At 36.5% G+C, this 22,132-nt stretch overlaps 1 protein-coding gene across 7 annotated transcripts in view; it reads left to right on the top strand.

The window, feature by feature from the left end:
* Positions 1-22,132, top strand: part of COBLL1 (cordon-bleu WH2 repeat protein like 1) — a 179,299-nt gene that overhangs the window by 106,668 nt on the left and 50,499 nt on the right. For all 7 annotated transcript variants that reach the window (XM_072612177.1, XM_072612175.1, XM_072612176.1 and 4 more), the window contains 4 exons: positions 6,526-6,711; positions 16,660-16,861; positions 20,460-20,688; positions 21,498-21,536. In XM_072612177.1, the coding sequence (XP_072468278.1) occupies positions 6,526-6,711; positions 16,660-16,861; positions 20,460-20,688; positions 21,498-21,536 (656 nt within the window). The remainder of the gene's footprint in view (positions 1-6,525; positions 6,712-16,659; positions 16,862-20,459; positions 20,689-21,497; positions 21,537-22,132) is intronic.

The raw sequence follows: 22,132 nt of genomic DNA, 5'->3' as shown, positions 1-22,132 counted from the left end.
TCCTTCCTTCCTTCCTTCCTTCCTCCCTCCCTCCCTCCCTCCCTCCCTCCCTCCCTCCCTTCCTTCTGACAGTCAGGGTTCAGTGACTTGACCAGGGTCACACAGCTAGTAAGTATCTGAGACTGTATTTGAACTCAGGTCCTCCTGACTCTAACACTGTAGACTTTTGAGAAACAGCCTCAAAGGTCAAGAAGGATGAGGAAAAATATCATTGGGATTCTGACTTCAGAAAGCTAATTCTGTGGAGTGCTGTCAGAGTAAAAGCCAGCCTTTTAAATAAACTGGATATGAGGGTAGCCAGATGTCTCCTTTTAAGGTAGCAGACTTTTCCTGTCCAATATGTTTTGCAAGCAGTTTTTTTAATAAAACGAATAAGGAAAAATTCCCTACTCTTGCCCCCCCCCCCCCCCCCCCCATCCCTCAACCCTACCATTTATTTAAATTTGTCAAAGATCTGTAGTTTTGTTAATTTGGGTATTCTATCCATCAACAGACATTTCAAACTCCTTTACAACCTAGTAAATGAACTTTGAGAGTTGCTATGTCCAAAAGAATTAATCATCCTTCAGTCAAGCTGTTGAAGACTGAACAGAGCAAGTCCGTGTTCAGAGACCTTCTGGCATGATTATTTCCTGTTAGAGTTGTCATTGTCATTCCTCTGACATAGCCTGAGAGAGAATTCTGGCTGACTTTAATACCGTGGTATGGTATTAGATTAGTTCTTCTTTACTCTACCGCCTGTTCCCCCAAGAATGAGCATAAAAATGAGAAATAGTCTGTTTTTTTGGATCTGTCATTGTTAGCCCAAACTGAAGAATCCCTTATCTCAGACTAGCAGCTAGTCTCAGGATTTAGAACTTTTTCTCTTGCAGAATCTAGGCTGCACACCACAGTTAGGAGATAAAATCTTATTCTAGTTTCCCTAAAGCATTCCCAAATTCTCTAACGCATTCTTTCTTTTGGAATCCCCTTCAAACATTATCTAGCATCTTTTATGTGACCACATTTAACTATTTCTCCCCATCACTTTTGCTTAAATTGCCCCAATCTTAGGTTTAACTTTTACAAGGTAATATTACGGAATGCTGGTTTTTTCAAGTTTTCCCCCCTTTTTTATATTTTCTATAACATCAAAAATCTTACTTGAAGACAGCAGAAAAGTATCTTAATAATGCAGTGCATTTTTTTTCTTGCATGTATGTCCATCCTTCTTAATTAGATGGTCAGCATCTGGAAGCAGATTCTTCAGTTCTCTCTCCATGTAGTTAGTCAGTGATGAATAAATGGATGTTTAGTGTACTAGGTGGTACTTCCATTACATTTATGAGCTAAATGTGTGTCTGTTCCTTAAGAAAGAAAGATGTAATTTAAACCTATCATCATGATCACAGTAGATCAAGGGAAGTGACAGTCCTGGTTTCAAGCTTCAACTTTGCCACTAAACTAGATATGTGTGTATACATATATATACATACATACATATATGTGTGCATATGTCTGTGTATGAGTTTGTGTGTATTTATAAAATGAGGACTTTGGTCTTCATCAGTGTTGTCAAACTCAAATAGAAATGGGACCATACGTAAGGTTCCCCCTAGGCTGCATACTGCTTTAGAAAAACACTTAAAATTATTAAAAAATAATATTATATATGTTCTGTTGTATTTTTACTTATTTTGTTAAGTGTTTCCCTGTTACGTTTTAATCTGATTCCTTAGGTAAGTCACTTTACCTCTGACTGTCCCCACTTTCCTCATTAATGCTTTCCTCCCAGAATTGTCTTGAGGATAAAATGCTATGATATTCTTAAAGTGCTTTTGCACATCTTAAAACACCACACAAATGCTAGCTTTTATTACTATGTACTTTAATATGTCTGGATGTAGTAGACATGGTATGTACAATCTTTTTGGTTTAATTTTTTGTTATAAACAGCAAACAGGAACATTTTCCCATGTGACGAACAGAAAAAAGAGGATTGTTTTTTAAATCATGAATCTCTGTTACATATTGTTTGTTTTTTAAAATGATATATTTACTTTAACACAGTACCAACAATGTTCTGTTTGTCTGTGTCCCATTCTGAATTTTCTTCTCCTTTCTGTACCTTTAAAAAAGATGTTTCATTGACCTCTTTCATTTACTTCTTTTTTTGATATTACTCACTACCCCCCATCTCCCCCTCAAAAAAAATCATTCCTTTGTAACAAATAGATCAAACAAAACAAATCCATTTAATAATGGTGTCTGAAAATGTATATCTTAGTCCATCATCTCTTTACCAAGGAACGGGAAACAACTTCATCCATTAGTCCTATGGAGTTGTGATTGGTTACTGCAGTGATCAAAGTTCTTAAATCATAAAAGTTGAAATGTTTTTACACTATTGTAGTTATTTTAGAATTATTCTCCTAGTTCTGTTCACTTTACTCTGAATCCTTTCCTGAAAATTTTTCATATGTCTCTTGAATTTATGCTTTGTCATTTCTTAGAGCATCATAATAACCTTTTTATTCATAAACCCTAATATGTTCAACCACTTCCCAATTGATGGGCACCTATTTTGTGTTCAGTTTTTTGCTGCAATAAAAAGTGCTGCTAAAGTATTTTTGTATGTGTTCCCCCCCCACTTCTTTGACTTTTATGGGATATATTTACCTAGTAGTGGTATCACTCGATCAAAGAGTCTGCACAGTTTAGGGTATAGTTGAAAATTGAATCACTTACAGTTTCACTAACACTGCCTAAGTATGCCTGGCCTCCCTTAGAAATGGTTTTCAGATGACTGATGATAGTATGCATTTTTTTCTTTTTTAAACTGCCTCTTCATAGCCTTTCATCATTTATCTACTGAGAAATTGCTATTCTAATATACAGCGTGTCTTAGTGTGACACTAAGAGGTTGAGGACACCCTCTCTTTGTATCAGTTTTCAAAAAACCTTATCAAAGACGTTTGCTACAAAGATTTTTCCCAGTTAAATGCTTTCTTTCTAAGTGTATTGACTTTGTTTTTCTACAATATTTTAAAGATTAAGTTTTGAAATAGGATAAATGAAAATACACTTCTTTAGCATTATTAAAAAATATTTTAGTTGCCATATATTGGTTCTGAAAGTGTGATATTTGTTCCAAAAATGAATACTCTTTTAAAAACCAATGAAGATAATACTTTTTTTCTATTAAAAAAAGTACTCTAAATATTAGACATGCTGCTAATGTTTTACCTAATATCTAATAGTCTGTGTTCATTTTGGGAAATAAAATGCTGACAACCACACAAGATCATTGATTCTGTTAAGTTTAAACACTTGGCTTTGAATTTAATAACTAAAGGAATAGAAGAGTAGACATTGGAGTGAAGTTCTTTCTCCTTGGCAAAGGAGCTTTTGTGTGTGTTTCTTGTTCTTTTACAAATTGCAAAATGATACCTTGAGTGAAAATCACCAACATTTACCAAAAGACAAATTTTCAAAATTTTTATTTGTTGTATAATTAAATTTTAGTTTTTTACAATTCTATCGATTGATCACCAAGTCATTAAACTGACTTGAACAGTTTAAAATGTCAGTTTTAGTTGAATGAATGTATGAATGGAAAGCATGTAGAAGTCACAGAGAACAAAAAATGCAATGTTACTTCATTACTAGCAAGATAAGCAAGCAGGTATATAATGTGTAGGGCAACTAGGTGTCGTAGTAGATAGAGCGCTGGGCCTGGAGTCAGGAAGACTCATCTTCTCGAGTTCAAATCCAGCCTGTGTGACACTGGGCAAGTCACTTAACCCCATTTGCCTCAGTGTTCTCATCTGTAAAATGAGCTGGAGAATGAAATGGCAAACCACTCCAGTATCTTTGCCAAGAAAATCCCAAATGGGATTATAAAGTTGGACACAACTGAAATGATTGAACAACAAAAAAGAAATTGTATCATTTTTCTGAGTCTTAAAAACTATAAGTATAATGCCTAGTGTTGTACCTTGAAACTAGTAAACTGTGGAAAAATATGAAGAAAGTCTACTGAATGAACATATTCCATGGATCTGTACTCTCATCAATGAAAATATCTCCCTCCATCAGGATAGATCATAGCCCATCTGTGTCTTCTCATCCTGAGTAGTCTTCATCCATGTCCTGTCATAAATCCAACACAGAGGATCTACACCACATTCTGATGGCTCATGAGTGTTCTAATATTCTGGAATGACCACAAAGCATTCAGATTGTTATCTTCACTCTCAGTACATGACTGACCCACCTTTTCTTCCTTGGTGGTATCCACCATCTGCATGGGACTCACAACATGCCCTTGAACCAGTTTAAACTACAATTGGGAAATATTTAACAAAATATATAAAAATGCAGTAAGCCATAGTTAATATCACATTTTAAAAACTCAGTCTGTATACATGGTCTGTAAGGGACCCTTATATATGGATTAGTAGCCTCTGTTTTTTGTTTTTTTAACCTGGTTTGACACCAGTGTTTGAACCATTCTTTCACTGTAAAATATTGCAGCCTCACATGTGCTTTTCCGTTGTCCTTTGGATAATCTGCAGTTTTTGATTCTTCTGAGCCTGTAGTGTTCCATGAGCTAAGGCCATGTGTCACCACTAGGATTTTCTTTTGGGGTAGAGAACTACCCTAATCATGTATCCATGATTTCATAGGCTTAGGGTATACGTCAAAGGAAGGAAATGGCCTAAGTAATTTTTTATTCTGCTCCTCTTATCTGACATTTTTAAGTTCTCTCTGTTAGGAACTTGGTATTAAAAGATACTTTTTGGTGGCAGAGAGCAGCTTTGGATCAATAGCAGAATGTATTCCAGCTTACTTTTTTTTTTCTCCCCTAATATTGAATTCTAGGCCCAGTTCATTGTTTATAATAGATTTATTAGACTACTTCAGGGGACTGCTAATGCAATTACACATCTTATATTGAACATTCTTTATCCACTTACTTTTTTCCTGCATTTATTACTGGACGAATCATTTTGGGGTCACTGTGGATCTTATCAAAGAGACAATTCATAATTCTTATCACCAGTATCATTCACATTGGGCTGGATTGAGATTGATTTGTAGGGATCCTTCTTTTTTGGGCTTTGAATAAAACATGTGGTAGACATCTTTTGCAAGCTTATATCTCCCTATTTTGTGCTTCCCTTGTTATGATAATCAGAGGATGCGTGAAGATCCTCTCTGTTATGGCTTTTTAGCAAACACATTGTCTCTCATGCCAGGAAGGCATTCCCTTCTTATCTTTACTTCTCAGCATCTCAACTTGGATTCCAGTTCTAATGCCTGTTATCTTTAAATTATCTTGTGTGATGCTTATTTGTATAGGTTGCATTCTCCTAGTAGAATGTAAGCTTCTTGAAAAAGCAAGAATTATTTATTTATTTGTTATGGCGATGGCATCCAACACAGTTCATACATATTAGATGCTTAATAAAAGTTTGGATTGAGGGAAACCATTTACTCCTACAGAATTTTAACTAACTAAATAGAATTGGAAGGTAGTATTTAAATAATTGTCTTTAATCTTTTAAAATTGCATTGTTATACAATTTTACATTATCAGTCAGTATTTAATGAATGCTCCTTATTTTCCTAGTGCTATGCTAAATGATACGTGTGTGTAGCAGATACAAAAGTCCCCCTTGCGTTCTTAAAAAAAAATGAAGACTACCTGGAGATTGGAAATTATCACATAAGAAATTATATGCTGTTAACTATACTAATAATAACAATTCATATTTTAATAACACTCCATCATTTTACAAATTGCTTTCCCTTCAACAACTCTGTGAAATAAGAATGACTTAATGTGATCTTCTCAAAGTATAGTGGGAATTTGGATAATAATAATAATGGTAATTAATAACAACAATAATACTTGTATAGAAATTAAAGCAAATTTTATTTATAGAGAGTATTTCATTTTATCCTTACCATAATCTTGGGAAGTAGGTGCTGATACTTTCCCCCATTTTCCACATGAGAAACTGAAGCACAAAGATGTTTTTCCAGAGTCACATCATTAGGAAATGTATGAGGCTAGATTTGAACTCAGGTCTTCCTCATTTCAACTCCATTACCCTTCATTGAGCCAAGTGTCAAGAAGGAGGGTGGGATGGGGGAGTAAGAGAAGAAGCCATTTTATATAGCCTATTGTGCCCCACGTACAGAGCAGTTTACAAATACTATCTTATTTAAATGATTACTGGAGTAGTCAGAAGATTTTATGGAAGAAATGCATCTGAAAGATAAATATGAATTTGGTAAGGTTAGCAAAAAAAAAAAAAGCAGGATGTTCTATTTGGGAGTAGCATGGAATACAGGGAGGGGAAGGGAGTAAGAGCAGCTCATTTGGTGAAAGATGAACATATGGATACTGTTGACTTAGTATATTAAAGTATACTGTTGAGTCCTTATCAGTTCAAATAATAAACCTCTTAACCTAAGACTACATTAGTATTGCTTATTAAATGTAACTAATATTTCCTATTCTCTGTTTTTTGTTAGAAGAAAAACTAAAGGCAAGGCACCGCTTCCTCCAGCTGAGACTAAATGCATTGATGTTTCTTCTCATGAGTCAGTAGAATCCTCTAATTTCATCATGGAACAGAAAGAAAACATGATAGAGAAGGACATTGAGCTCTCTGTGGTTCTTCCGGGAGATGTGATCAAATCCACTACTGTTCATGGCAGGTATGCTGCAATTTAATAGGATGCTTAGATGTGACCTGTTTCAGTCTTTGTGTGGGATGACTTTTGACCATCTTATTTATTATCTCTCATTTTAGCAGTGTTTTACTAATTACTTCCATAAATAAGTAAGCCATGAAATGTCTCCTGAAGGATTTTTCTTTCAGTCCCTAGCACTGTCTATATGTTGAATTTTTCTACATTCTCAAATACTTTTCCATGCATTCGAAGCTATTTCATATCTTTCATTCCAGACTTTAGAAACCTTAAAAGAAAAGCCCCTTTTCCAGAAAAAAAGGTTTGCAGGCGTGCTGGGTTTTTTGGATTACATGTAAAGTGCACTAACACTTTGCATTCCAACAACTTTGAAGTAACAACAACTTTACTTCTCTGACTCTTCATTTAGGTTTAAGTTATTTCTTTCTGTATATGTAAAAATAAGCTGTAAATGTAAAAATAAGCTGTAAACGTAAAAAGAACTCATAGACTTTCACCATTTTGTTGGTTTAGTCAGTTGTTTATTAGTATGTAGGTAAGTTAACTGGAAAGATTAAAAATAAAATTTTAACAAAGAAGAGGTGAACATTTGATTTAGCGTGTTGATATTCTTAAAACCCATACAGAAATTTAAAAGTGGGACAAAGCCAAATCTGAGTTGCCATGCCTTTCTCATGTGGAAAATTGCTTTGAACAGTCAGTATTCTTGACCTTTCTTTTCCTTTCAGCTTCAACTACCTGAATATTATCACTGAGAGTGTTCTGAAGACATAAGCTTCCTAAGCTGCCTTCATCTTAGTATATTCACAATTATAGTACATAATAAAACTAGATGAGCAACAAAATGGGGTACTTAAGTCTTGTTTGAGCTAGTTCTTTCTAGGAGAAACGTGTTCTTGAGATAACATGACAGCTTTCCCCCTTCATTTTAGGATTTATCTCCATAATTAGGTAGAATTTTGAGTCATGAAAAGTGAATGAGAATAGGAAAGATATATCTTTTTTCTTTTTCTTTTTTTTTGACCAGATCTACGGTTTTATTCATGTGGGGAGCTCCAGTTGAAAAATTTCTTCTATCAGTGCAGAGGAACACATCTTCTGCAACTCATCGGGTTAATTAATACCTGGGGCACTGAAAGGTTATGTGACTTGCTCAGTCACATAGCCAGTATGTGTCAGGGGCAAAAAACCTACTTTTCATCTGTTACTGCTTGTGTGTAGTAATGTGTATTAAACCACTTGTGGTCAGAGACAGAATTTAACTCAAGGCCTCTTGACTCCAAGGCCAGCTCCTTATCTGCCATATCACAGCGCCTAAGATCATGTAGCCCTAAAAATGCCTAGTGTTCACAGCATTGGGCCCATACCAATTTCTGTCAATACTGGGCAGATTTTACTGAGATGGAAGCTAGGCCATGTTGAGTAGGAAGACCACGAGAGTGTACCTGAAAGGCCATAGTATGGTCCCATTAAAGGGCAAATATTCAGAAGGAAACTTTAAAAGCTGAAGTAGAGAAGGATTCCGTGTAAACAGGTGTAGCTAACCATGTTTAATTAGCTAAGTAAAAAAAAGAAAATCTATTATTCTTAATAAATGCTTGTTGACTATCAGTGCTAATAGGAGTCTATTTTCTTAGCTTACTCCTTCCTCGTTCTTAGCATCATCATCCACTGAATTCCAGAATACTTTCCCACCTCCCTTGGGAGACAGCATTGAAATTAGAATTTGCAAGACCTCAGTTCAAATTCATGACCAAGGGGAAGTCACTTAACCTTTGTTTTCCTTAGTTTCCTAATCTGTAAAATAGGAACTATAATAGTGCATTTCTCCCATTGTTGTTTTAAGGATCAAATTAGATAATATTTGTAAAGCACAGCACCTGGCACATAGTAGGTGCTTACTTAATAAGTGCTTGTTTCCTTGAGTAAGTTCCATGGGAATATTAAGATGGGAGTAAAATTGCTGTGTGTTTTATCAATGAACAGTGACCCCCAGGGTATGTGCTGGGAGTTGGATAGTTAGCCTCTGTTTTCAGAACAAAGCTGCAGATAGATGTCCAGGCTGGTTATAACCATCTGCATTGTGACTACAAAGCACCCCAACTTTCTTTCCTGTATTTCTTTTCTCTTGTGAGCTGCAATAAGCAGGCACTGGATTTCTTTTTCTTTTTTACTCTCTGTGGTAGCACTGAAGGCCATTTGAGAGTGATAGGCAAAATGCTTTTCTTGGCATTATAGGTTGCCTCTTTGGTCAGAAAGAGCAGTTCTTGACCATTTATGCAAAAAATAAGGGAAGAATTGATATCATTGTTTCTGGCTTTTTATGGGCTTTTCTCTGTCTGGGTTCGATATTTTAATTCTTTTTCAGAAAACACCACTTCATACAACCATGCTGATAGCAATGTTAGCTGCATCAGTCCCATCAGGGATCAAGAAGAAGCTATGTGTTGCAGTGCCGAGTCTGGATTCCTAACTAGGTTGAAATCCAGTTACCAAAAGGCTTAACTTTACTACCTGTGTGTGACCCTGAGCTAGAGACTTAGTTGCTCTCTGCCTCAGTTTCCTCCTCTGTAAAATGGCACAATTATTCTACCTACCTCCAAGAGTTGCTCAGAAAATAAAATGAGATATTTGTAGAGTGCTTTGCCAACCTTAGAGCCCTGTAAATGACACAGCAGATAAGGGAGCTGGGCTTGGAGTCTGGAAGACCTCAGAATCCTGCCTTAGACACTCCCCAACTTATGACTGTAGGCACGTCATTTAATCTCTCAGTGCTCTGTTTGTTCATCAGCATAATGAGGATAATTATAGCACCCACCTCACAACAGTCGCTGTAGGGATCAAATGAGTTAACATATGTCTGGGGAAAAAACTAGTATTTTATGAAGCTTAAAGGACCGTCCGTATAAATGCTACTTATTGCTGTTATTTTGTCTGTTTTTAATGTGGTACAAAGGAGCATCTGACCAGTCAGAGAAGAGGAGAATTCGCAGCCTGTGTAGCACCACAACCCTGTGTTTTTCTCCACGTCTCCTTTTTCTTCCTTTCTGACTCTCAAGGCCATGCTTTCAAACGTAGCCTCCCAGTTTAAGACATACGTGGAGAGAAGAGCCATTCTACCCATATCCAAGAATGCAAGACTGTGCTTCTACTACTGTAAACCTGTGGAGGGACATATTAATCCATAGAGCTACACCACTATATACTTTTTTTTCCTTTTGAGGGGAAGTGTGATACTCTTTATGTGATACAGCATATGATACTCCTTCTTTTCCCTCTTGCCCTGCCCTAAACTGAACTTGAGAGTGATTTATGCTGTGGGATACACCCTGACTCTCTCATCCTTGTGGTACAGTAGTGGCCATAGTCTTACTGGTTAAGTATGTAATTTTAACTAGTAATGACTAACTTAAGTGACTGACTCAAGACCATTTCAGATGGAGTACAGTGCCATCTATTGGTTAAAGTAGTATGCCAAAGAATTAAATTTGGCAAGTAGAGTGAATATTGCTTCTTTTTAGAAGAATGGATTTTTAAAAAGCAGGTTCTGAACTTTGACAATTTCGAAATAAAAATGTAATACATTTTCTAATTTCAAAAATTTATATAAATAGTGCCACTGCGTGCTAGGTGCAAGTACTCTATAATGGTTATCTCATTTGATCTTCACAACAATTTTGGGAGGTAAGTTCTATTATTAGCCCCATTTTAAAGATGAGGAAACTGAGACAGAGGGTAAGTGACTTGCCCGGGGTCACATGGCTAGTAAGTGTCTAGGGCTGAATTTGAGCTTGGTCTTGTCTATTCAGTGCACCACCTCCAAGATTTATTTCGATGACAGTAAATTTGTAATGAGTATACATGTCCTGGAAGAACTGTAAAATTGTCTAAGGATAATGTAATAAAATGAGAGTACATTCAGATATAATCCTTTCATTTATTCAGGAAGCATTTATATAACACTGCTACATACAGGTAGCATGGCATTGGTGAGGATAGAGCCCAGTAGATTTGGGTTCAGGAACCCACTTCTAACAGGTACTAACGGTGCAATCATTTAACTTCTCAGTGCTCTGGGTACCTCTTTAAACCTCAAAATTACACAGAAGGTAGCATTCTTCAGGGGTCTACGAAATCTATACCTGGGATTCTTAACCTTTTTTTTTTCTTTTGCCTGAGGACACTGCTCAGAATATTTTTAAATGCACAAAATAAAATATGTAGGATTAAAAAGGAATCTAATTATATGGAAATACAATTATCAGACTATTTAAAAACAAAAACAAAGCACATGTGTGCCAGGGTAATACTCCACTGCTCTATGCCAGTGAGCTTACATATCCTGTCCTCCCTCTCCAAGCCACTGTGCTAGCTGCTGGGAATACCAAAACATAATCAAAATACTACTTGAGGGGCACCTTGGTGGTGCAGTGAACAGAGCCCTAGCCCTGGAGTCAGGGGGACCTGAGTTCAAATCAGGCCTCAGATACTTGACACTTACTAGCTGTGTGATGTTAGGCAAAGTCACCTAAACTCAATTGCCTTGCCTCCCACCACCCCCAAATAAAAATGTTACTTGATCGAAAGGAGCTTATTATGTTCTATTCAAAGAAAAACAAGTGCCTAGAAGATTAAATATAAAATAGATACAAAGTAATTTGCAGAGAGAGGTAGTGCAGGGATCAGGATCAGTTTCCAGTTTGCTTCATTCAAAGGAGTCAGTGGTATATAAACAGAGCTCTGGGACTGAAGTCAGGAAGACTCATCTTCCTGAGTTCAGGTGTGACCTCAGATACTTATTAACTGTGTGACCTTGGTCAAGTCACTTAACTCTGTTTGCTTTAGTTTCCTCATCTGTAAAATGAACTGGAGAAGAAAATGGCAAATTGCTCCAGTTCTTTGCCAAGAAAACACCAAATGAGGTCACAGAGAGCTGGATATAACCAAAAACAGTGACTGATCTATAACAACAGAATGTAGTGCTAAAGAGTCAAGTTGGGAAGGAAGTGCATTGGCAAACATACAAGTCAGCCAGCTGGATTAGATTGAGGGAGAAAAAACTAAGCTTAGAAAGGTAGACTTAAGCTTTATCTGTGTGATGTTCCTGAATCTCTCACATCAACTTCGATTCTAGACCTACTCTAATTTATTAGAAGTGAATAGAAATTTAATCTACTGATGGAAATGTAATGCTCTTTAAAAATTTGGAGAGGTAAAGGATTAACTTAATATATGTTAGTAGTTAAGTCAAGCTGTCAACAAACATTTATTCATCGTTGCCTATTGCTAGGCACTGTGCTAAGTGTTGGGGATACAAATAAAAGCAGAAAGAAAGAATCCCTGCTCTCAGGAAGTTTATCCTTTAGTAGAAGAAGAAAGCAAAAGGAAAGAAATGTGGAAGAAGGTACCTGTGCAGAGGAGGAATGGTAGAGGAAAAAAGCCTAAAGAGTCAGGAGTAATGAAGCAGTGAACATGGTTGTCCTGGGTCCTTACTTCAAGTAGAAGCTATTGGAGGAGCCTGCCAATCAGAGGAAAGAGCCATAGTGGAGGAAAGACTTATCAGGGAAACCAAGGCATACTGGGGCATGGTGGGAAAAGAAATCTGGGAGGGTCCAAAGTCAATAGGGAAGTGAAAGGAGTAAGAATTTTTACTGCTTGTGTGCTAGTTACTTTGTACCTGGTTGAGGAGGGGGAAAACTGTGTGAGTATCTGATAAGACTGATTGATTAGGTCAGAGGAATATTGCCTTCCTAGGGGTGTTATCTTGGGACTGCTGTAGCCTTGTCTTCTGTTCTCCCAGCATCAGCCTCCTGCAACAGGACCCTTTTGGAGAGGGGCAGTACCGTTAACACTAACAATAAAATATAATAACATTTCATATAGTGCCTGCTATGTTATGAAGCACTTTACTAAGCGCTCTGCTAAGCACTTTACAAAAATGGTCTCATTTGATCTTTACTACAAGGTAGCTACTATTATTATCCCCATTTTATAGTTTAGAAAACTGAGGCAGACAAAGGTTACGAGTTGCCCAGAGTCACACAGTTACTGTTTGAGGTCAGATTTGAACTTGACTTTCTGACTCCAGGCCCGGTGCTTTAGTCACTGTATCACCTTACAGAGAAGCTACTAACTTGGGTCATTTAGAGGTGATTTCCTCACCAGTGAATTTCCTAAACCAGTGGGATCAAACTCAAATGGAAACAAGGGCCACTGTACTGTACATAAAGATCTCTACTCTCAAAAAGCTTATATTTTATCAGGGAAGACAACATGTAATGCATGCATGCACATATACATATGCATGTGTGCACATCACACACATTATACACATATGCAAGGGTGTACTCAGGGGGATACGGTGTAAGCACGACACACTTAAATTTAATCTGTATTAACATTTTCTCCATCATTTTCCTAAGTCTAGACAATTAACAAAATAAATCAAACTCTGATTCACAGCATTTGCTGATTTCAGAGATGTAAATGCTCTAACCGAAATCTTGATAATTGACCCCCAAGCCAGTTCAAGCTGGCTCCAGCATCCCCTTGTATATAGTGTGTGAGGATAATTTTCTCACCAGTGAATTCCCTACAACTCACTATTTCCTAGAACACCGATGTCAGACTCAAATACAAACACCTCACTAAATTGTGCAGAAAACCTCATGCTGACTTAGAAAACTACATACTAACAATATCTATGTTCTCTCTCATTTTTTAGTTTTTTTATTAAACATTTTTTGATTGCATTTTAATCTCATTACTTGGGAGTGTTGCTGCCTGCTGGGTGTTTGACATGTTTTTCATAGACTATTGAAATCCCCAGTGTGCTAACCCTAATAAGCCATGAAATTAAAAAAAAAAAAAACCAAACAAAAAAAGAAAAATATTAAAGTTGCACATCACACCTTTGCTCTTTTAGCTTTCTTTGAATGAAAGTTGGCAGCTTTGAAATGCTGTCTTAAAAGGGACACAAAATAGCTTATTTTGCACGTACTTGATATGTAAGTGAAGTATTTAAAGTTTATGAACACTAAATACAAGCATCCAGTAAAATCTAGAAATTATAAATTTAGAAAGATCTATAGGATTTTATCACTATGGCTACTTATAATCCTAATAATTTATCATCCCATATTTTTAAAAATAGTATCTCTCTAGGACCGGACCTGTTATTCTTCTGTTTAGACAATTTCAGTTGTTTTCGGTGGCTTTGAGATGAAAATAAAACTGTCTTTTAGAATTTAAGGCCCTCCACCAGGGTGAGTGCCTGGCTACCTTTCTGGTCTTATGTCATACCACCCTCTTCATAAACTCCATATTCCAAGCAAACTGGATTAATAATCATCTCCAAAATTCAGCACTCCAACTCCAATATCTGTGTTGCCTCTATACATTCCCCCATGCATGTAATGTAGTCCTTCCTTAATTGCATTTCAAAACTTTTACTTTTTTCTGTGATTCAGCTTAGATGCCACAGCCTCTGAGAAATTTTTCTTAATTACCCCAATGTTCTTGGTACTACACTTGAGGTCCCTGGACACACAACTTTCTTCCTCCTAAGAGCTTCTGGAGTTCTACCACAGATGATCCCCACTCCCACCTCTTTCAACAACAAAATCTGACATTTCCTGCCTCCAGGCTGATTCCTGAGGCCCATGGGCCAAAACAGTGGCCAAGTCTCTGTTCTTAACTGCCATCTCCTGCCTCCTGACCTAGCTCCCAGACTTCCTCATGATATACCTTTTTCTGCTTCTTATGCCTGCCATGAGGCAAGCTTCCCAGTCCCTTACAAGACACAGCCAGATAGCCCAAAGCAAGGTTCAGAACCTTGAGGGATAGTCTAGAACCTTTGCATCACCTGCCTTTCTTAGTGTACCTTCTTGGGTTCTTGCCCCAGTAGTCCTACTTAGTCCTACTCCCTTCATGCTTTTGCCATTGCAGAATACTGAAACCTGAGACTGCCTATGCACGCTCCCTTTCCCAGCCCCTCCAGCTGTTCATTCTATCATTTCCTACTCCACCTCAGCCCTGCATCCCAACTCTGCAGGGCAGCTGGGTGGTGCAGTGGATAGAGCACCAGTGCAGGAGTCAGGAGGACCTGAGTTCAAATCTCACCTCAGACGCTTGACACTCACTAGCTGTGTGACCTTGAGCAAGTCACTTAACCCCAACTGCCTCATCCTGGGTCATATCCAGTCATCCTGATGAATATCTGGTCACTGGGTTCAGATGACTGTGGAAGAGAAGTGAGGCTGGTGACCTGCACAGCCCTCCCGCATTCAAAACAAAGTCAAGTGCAGGTCATGTCATTATTTCTCCGATGGCATGGTCTTCTTTGGCAACGAAGGACAAACACATACACATCCCAACTCTAGACCTGTCTTTCCCTCCCATGGTGTCTCTGGAATTCCTGCTCCATAATTAACAAACTTCTCATGTTTAACCTCTTCCTTTCTCACTCTTCACTCACTAAGATCTAGCATCTCTCCTGATGATGCTGTGTCCATGGCCATCCTTTTCTATACTGGTTGCACTTTCTCTTATAACCATGGTTTCACTTACCCACTGTGAGAGAATCAGAATAAAAACCCTTTGCTTGAGGTTTCCATTTATTACCATCACTCAGCCACCTCTCCTCCTTTGAGATTTATACTATCCAAATTGATCACCCCATCCAGTCTGGGTAACCATTATCTACCAACGCTCATGACGTTGTCCCTTCTTTCTCGGTTAGTTAATGCTTAACTCAGTCCTCTCAGCTCCAGTTCCTTTCCTTATACTTCTACATACATCAAATGAGATAATATGTAAAGCACTTTACAAACCTTAAAGCTATATGTAAATGAGAGGTATTATTGTTTTCATCACTGGTGTGGTTGTAATTAGTGTACATGTTGCTGTCCCCTCAAATACTCTGACTTAGCAATCACTCAGTCTATTTACCGACCAGTCCTACTCCTCTCTCCCTCAGCTATACACAAGTTGTTGTTGAGTTGTTTCACTTGTGTCCAACTCTTTATGACCCCTCTTTGGGGTTTCCTTGGCAAGGATACTGGAGTGGTTTGCTATTTCCTTCTCCAGCTCATTTTACAGATGAAGAAACAAAAGCAAAGCAAGCAGGGTTAAGTGACTTGCCCAGAGTCACATACCTATTAAGCTTCTGAAGTCAGATTCGAACTCATGAAGATGAGTCTTTCTGATTCCAAGCAGTGTTCTATTATTGTGCCATCTAGCTGCCCCAGCCACAAACAAGGGGGGAGATAGTCATATCTTTGATCTTTATCCTCACTTGCAAGTATTCCATTTCGATTTTTGTGAACTCAAAAATGTCATTATTTGGTCATAATATTTTATCATTCTCTTTTTTCCCCTATATCTTATGAACGCTGTGTTTTTCTTTCTCACCTTGACCTCTGATTCCTCCATCTCTCAGTATTTTTCCAGGTCCTTCTTTCCCAATCTGACCCCCTTGATTATTCTAAACTCTTAAATCCCTTACCCTCTTGGCCTTTTGCTGACTACAACTTGCTGTACCTCAACCATTTGTATCCTTTTATGTCTACTCACTCTTTAATATGTTTTCATTACTTTTGATTCTCTTGGGTACAGAAGTGACCTCCTCTCCCACTACCATGGCTTCTGAAATGGATAAAATAAGGGATTCTTTAGGGCACAGATTTTTAGAGAAGTTAAATGCCTCATCTAAAAATGGTGGTTGAGCCTAGGTTTTCAAATCTAGTGCCCTTCCTACAATATATACCTTATTATTAGTTTAGATACCTTGCAGATTTCAAATTACTTTTTACTTCTATGAACTCATGAGATCCAAACTTGGTCCCTTTGTTGTAGACATAAGTAAACCTTAAGCAGGCTTTGAAAAAGAACTATTTTCAGTGGTCCTTAATATTGAGTATGCTCTTGGTGATCATAATTGTCTTTATTTTACAGCAAACCCATGATGGATTTGTTAATATACCTTTGTGCACAATATCATTTAAACCCATCAAGCTATACAGTTGACCTGTTATCAGCAGAAAAAACGCCCATTAAATTTAAACCAAACACACCAATTGGAATGCTGGAAGTGGAGAAAGTAATTCTAAAACAAAAAAACCTGGATAAGAAGAAGCCTACACCAGTGATACCAGAGGTAAGAACCATCATTCCAATTTTGATGTCATAGTGTAAGGTAAGAAAAATGTCATATTGTGCATGGTTGATTTTCAGTCATTTATAATACTTTATTATTGTTTCATTGAAAACACATTTGGTGAATGGAAGATAGCAGCAAGTCAAGTATAAACTATTGGGGGAAAATTGTTACTGAGAGCCACACATAGGCAGGATTTGGGAGAATCTTTTCAAGTGTTAGACACCTTTAGGCCCAAATTAGATCATGCTTTGCCAGCTTTTCAAATTAGTTGCATTACAAACATTTTCTCCTAAGAATAATTTAAAGTAAATATTTACTGTCCTAAAACTATTTAAAATATTATTCATATAAATATTTCCTTAAACAGATAAAACAACAGTAAACCATAAATTACTTTTTTATGATAAAACAACAGTAAACCATAAATTACTCTCAGTGTGGGCTATTCTGTTGTCTACGTAGTTTACCTTATATATTTTTTTAAAGTTATATTTCATGTTAGTGACCTTTTTTGTATTCATTTTCTGAGTATATTGAATCAATTGCTATGTACAGTATAGAATACAGAAATACACAGAATATAGAATTCTGTACAGAATACAGAAAATATAGTGGTCATTAACTATTTAAATCTATGTTACTTTGTGGAACATAAAATTTTCTGTATTAAACAGATATAGCACTCACAGAATACAGCTTATGGTAGAGGCTTAATAAACGTAATATCACTATAACTTTTCTTAAATTTCCTTCATTTTTAATAAAGTGAGTTTGTTATTAAATTACATTTTTTGATGTCTTTTTTCTTTTTATATCACATTTGTTTATAGATATATCCCTTTATACCCCTTGTAACTAAGAGTTTTTAAAGAAAGAAAAAAGCATAACTAACCAACACATTGAATACTGACAATATAGAGAATATTTCATGCTGATAGTTCCCTTACTTCTGCTATGAGGAATGAGAGATTAATTTTCTCAATTTTCCTCCAGTCTCAGCTGGGTTATTAAATTAAATAGCATTTGATTTCATTCTTTTTCTTCCCATTTATATTTGGGAGGGTAATATGGGATATTCAAGGAGGACCAACACTTCTGGTGTGAATCCTCATCAGGGCTGCTCATCTATCTTTGGTGTATACCTGGTCACCCAGCTGTCATGTCTGGCTCCAAGAAGCTGTATGTAGCATGCCCAACAGCCACACCCTCGTGAATGGTTTTGACAGATGGGATAAAACAGGTTGAGGGTAACCGACAGCTAGACCAGATCAAGTACACGCAGAAGAAATACTCTGTGATAAAAACAATATAGTTTTAACATCACTGAAGAATTAATTTTCAAGATACAAGGGGATATAAAAAATGTTTGAGGAAGAAAATTGTATAAAGTTTATTAACAAATAAACTGAGCAGATCTCAGCAATTATAATTCATATGCTTACTTTCTTATCTCTTTGAAATGTTTATGAAGCATTGCAAAACACCAAGTTAAAATAGTAGAATATGTTGCTATATTAAAAAAAAAAGAGGAATTTGTCCTTAATGACCAAGTAGGGTGGATAATTGGATTCATATCCATACCTTGGGGAAGTGGGGGCAACTGGGTAGTACAGGGCCTGAAGTCAGAAAGACCGAGGTTTGATTCTGGCCTCAGATACTTACTAGCTGTGTGACCCTGGGCAAATCACTTACTCTGTTTTCCTCAGTTCCCTCATCTGTAAAATGAGCTGGAAAAGAAAATGGCAAAACACTCCAGTATCTTTGCCTAGAAAACCCCAAAAGGGGCCACAAAGTGTTGGACTAGGCTGAAAAAAAAAACCAAACCTAAATCCATACCCTTACAGCATATACCAAAATAAATTCTTACTGGATCATCAATCAAAATATATTTTTGAAATCCTGTCAAAACTGGAAGGAAAAAGAATCATACACTTCTCAACTATGTAGAGCATGGATTAAATACTATATCAATTCAGTTTAACAAATATTTATGAAATACTAATTCTGTGCTTGGTACTTGGGACAAAAATAAAACCATACATATTCTCATACACCAATTAGTATAGTACAAAGAAAATTGAATTGGGAGAAAATATTACTGACTCAAGGAGTCAAAAAATCACATGGAAGGAGGCATCTGAACCTAGCAAGTATTTGACATGGAGGAAAATGAAGTTTGAAAGTCTCTTATGGGAAGGTCTCCCTCATGAACGTTAAGATCATAAAAGATTTTTTTCTCTTTGGAAAACGACTTTGAAAGGGTTAAGAACTCTAATCAATGTGATGTGTAACTATGCCTTCAGAGGCTCTACAGTAAAGCATGTTACCTGATTCTTGTCAGAGAGCTGTCGGATATAAGGTGCAGAAAGAACTATACATTTTTGGACTAGGGGGAAATAAAGATCATCTGAGAGTCCTTTATAGGTGCACCAGAGTGAACTTTAATTGATCCTTTCAAATACAAGAGATGCATGTCCTTGCCAGAGGTACTTAGCAAGTCATGAAGGTGATGATATTCACAAAGTCTAAGAAGAAGAAGGAAATCCCCTTGGATCTTATGGTTTTCTGTGTGCTTTGTAGATGTTTGTTTTTTGCATCAGATCCCAGTATCCTAAAAGGCTTCTTCATTGAGCTATCTATGGCTACTCAGAGAAATCAGTCTAGCCCACATAGGAGGTAAAAAACTCAAATGAATAAAGACTGCCTTTTTAGTTTATACTGTGACATGAAATTAAATTGTTAAGCTAAATTCTATGAGCATGTGTGCAGTAAACTGTACCCAGGATGGATTAAGATAATTCACACCCAAATGTAAAGAAACACAAATTAAGATAATTCACAACTAAATATACAGATATGTATAAAATGTTAAGCACTTGAATTAGAACAGAGACCTCATATAAATCTATTAATTAGTAAAGCATTAGCAAAAGATATATTTCTGGAATAAAGAGTAGAAAAGTTTATCTTTGCATGTTTTCTAATTTTAAAATAATAAAAGGAACAAGGTAACTCATTAATTAGTCTATCTTAAACTTCATTGAATCAATCAGTTATCATCTATTAAAGGTCCACAGTGTGCTGAGGAAATTAATATATCTTGTGGTTTGATGCTCAAGTACTATAAATTACACTAAATTGATACATTTTGTTTAAAGACTTGTAGAACTAGGAAAAAATTGATTAAAATAACTTTTAGATGTAGGCATAAAATTAGTCTTAATTTTGTGAATATAGCTAGAAAGATGAATTCTAGGTTTCCAGGTCATTCTTTATTAGTTTTTGTTTTTACTCTGACTGCTAGGCGGCACAGTAGATAGAGCACTGAATTTGGAACCAGGAAAGCCTCATCTTCCTGAGGTCAAATCTGGCCTCAAGACATTTACTAGCTTTGTGACCCTGGCCAAGTCCCTTAATCCTTTTTGCCTCAGTTAATCATCTGCAAAAAGAGCTGGGGAAGGAAATGGCAAGCCACTCTAGTATCTTTGTCAAGGAAACTCCAAAAGGGAGTCACAAAAAGTCGGACACGACTGAAACAACTCAATGACAACAACCAGAACGTTTCTGTGACTTTAATTTTTATATTTTATTTCAGCAAACTGTACGAGTAGTGATAAATTACAAGAAAACACAGAAGACAGTTGTGCGAGTTAGTCCACATTCATCCCTTCGAGAACTTACCCCTATAATCTGTAGTAAATGTGAGTTTGATCCTCTGCACACCATATTGTTGAAGGACTACCAATCTCAGGAACCTCTTGACCTGACTAAGTCCTTCAATGACCTTGGACTACGAGAACTCTATGCGATGGATGTCAGCAGAGGTGAGACTGTTTTGTTTTGTTTCATTTGATAGTTGATGTATCATGTGTCTTCTCTACTTCTTGATTGGTAAATTAGTAAAAAATTAATGTATACTGTGGGACAAGAAGTAAGGGAAACTGAACCATAAAAACATCACTGATTTCATCTTATGAAACCGGAATAAGAGACTGAATTTCTCAACTAAAGTTGATAATTTCCATTTCTCATCAACTTAAATTTTTTGGCTAAGAATGGAATAGCTAACACAGCTTCTTAGATTTAAACTGAAAAAAAGAGTAACATCTTGTGAATTCCTTGTTCTCCTAATAAAGTGTGAACTGCTATTGACTGACTAAAGTTCCATCTGTATTCATTTATTTCATTTAAGTTGAACAATATCATGTTAAATATGTCTTAAACCTACCATCTAACATAAATTGTTTAAAAAAATATGATTTTCTTATACTTGGAGGATAAAAAAGAAGTATTCCATGCAACTTTTAACACAATTTCATGTTCTAAGATTTGAAGATTTTTAAAGCATGCTTTTGCAATGCTTGAGAATACTTTCTTGATGTATAAATACAAACATTATGTGTTCCTAATAAATACTGATACTATTGTTTGGATTTGCAAAATAATTTTTTTTTATTCCCTTCAATAAAATAATTTTTGAAGAAAGAAAACAATTATTCTGCCTTTAGAAAATATTAACACTTCCCCTAAGAGGGTGTCAAGATATAATTTACACCCCTTTCTTTGACACAGTAACATTTTGAACTTGAACAAATGTCATCAACTCACCTTTTTTTACCCCCTTCCTCTATAGCTCCTTCTGTTACTGACTTCAGTTTATCATCTTTACCAGGTAAGAGCTATGGATTTGGGTTTTTAATATTACACACAGTTGGTAGAGTTATGTCACACCATGACATTTCTACTTATTGGTCACTGGGTAAATTGAAAGTATGTCTAAGTTCTAGAATACTTGCTGATTTTACAAATTGTTACCAACAAGGTCACAACCAGCTTAAATGCTCTGGTAGCTTATGGATTTTAATTTAGAGTAGCATTGATTTCATTCACTCAAATGTGCTTTCAAAAGTTACTAGTCAGATTCTGAAAAATGTGTTACATAGATTGTTCTCACTTTCTGAACTTGCTATTCTCAGAATCTGAGAACTGGAAGGCACCTTCAGTGTTTTCCAGTCCAGGCTCCTATGCAGTTCAGGAGCCCTGCTGACAATATGCTTAATAGATAGTTAACCTCCTGTGGTAGTGAGATCGCTAGCTTACAAAGCATATCATTCCATTTTGAGAACAATTGTAATTGTTAGGAAATCAACCTTTTGTTGCTGCTTCTAATTCTGAGAGTGATAGAGTAAGAAGAGATAAGAATTTGCATGGAAAGTATCACCCAGAACACCTGGTTGGCTTGGCAGTTTGTACTATATTCCCAACAAG

This window comes from Notamacropus eugenii, chromosome 5 (assembly GCF_028372415.1).
Source record: "Notamacropus eugenii isolate mMacEug1 chromosome 5, mMacEug1.pri_v2, whole genome shotgun sequence".
In the NCBI taxonomy this organism is placed as follows: domain Eukaryota; kingdom Metazoa; phylum Chordata; class Mammalia; order Diprotodontia; family Macropodidae; genus Notamacropus; species Notamacropus eugenii.
This window is presented reverse-complemented; position numbering and strand designations above follow the sequence as displayed.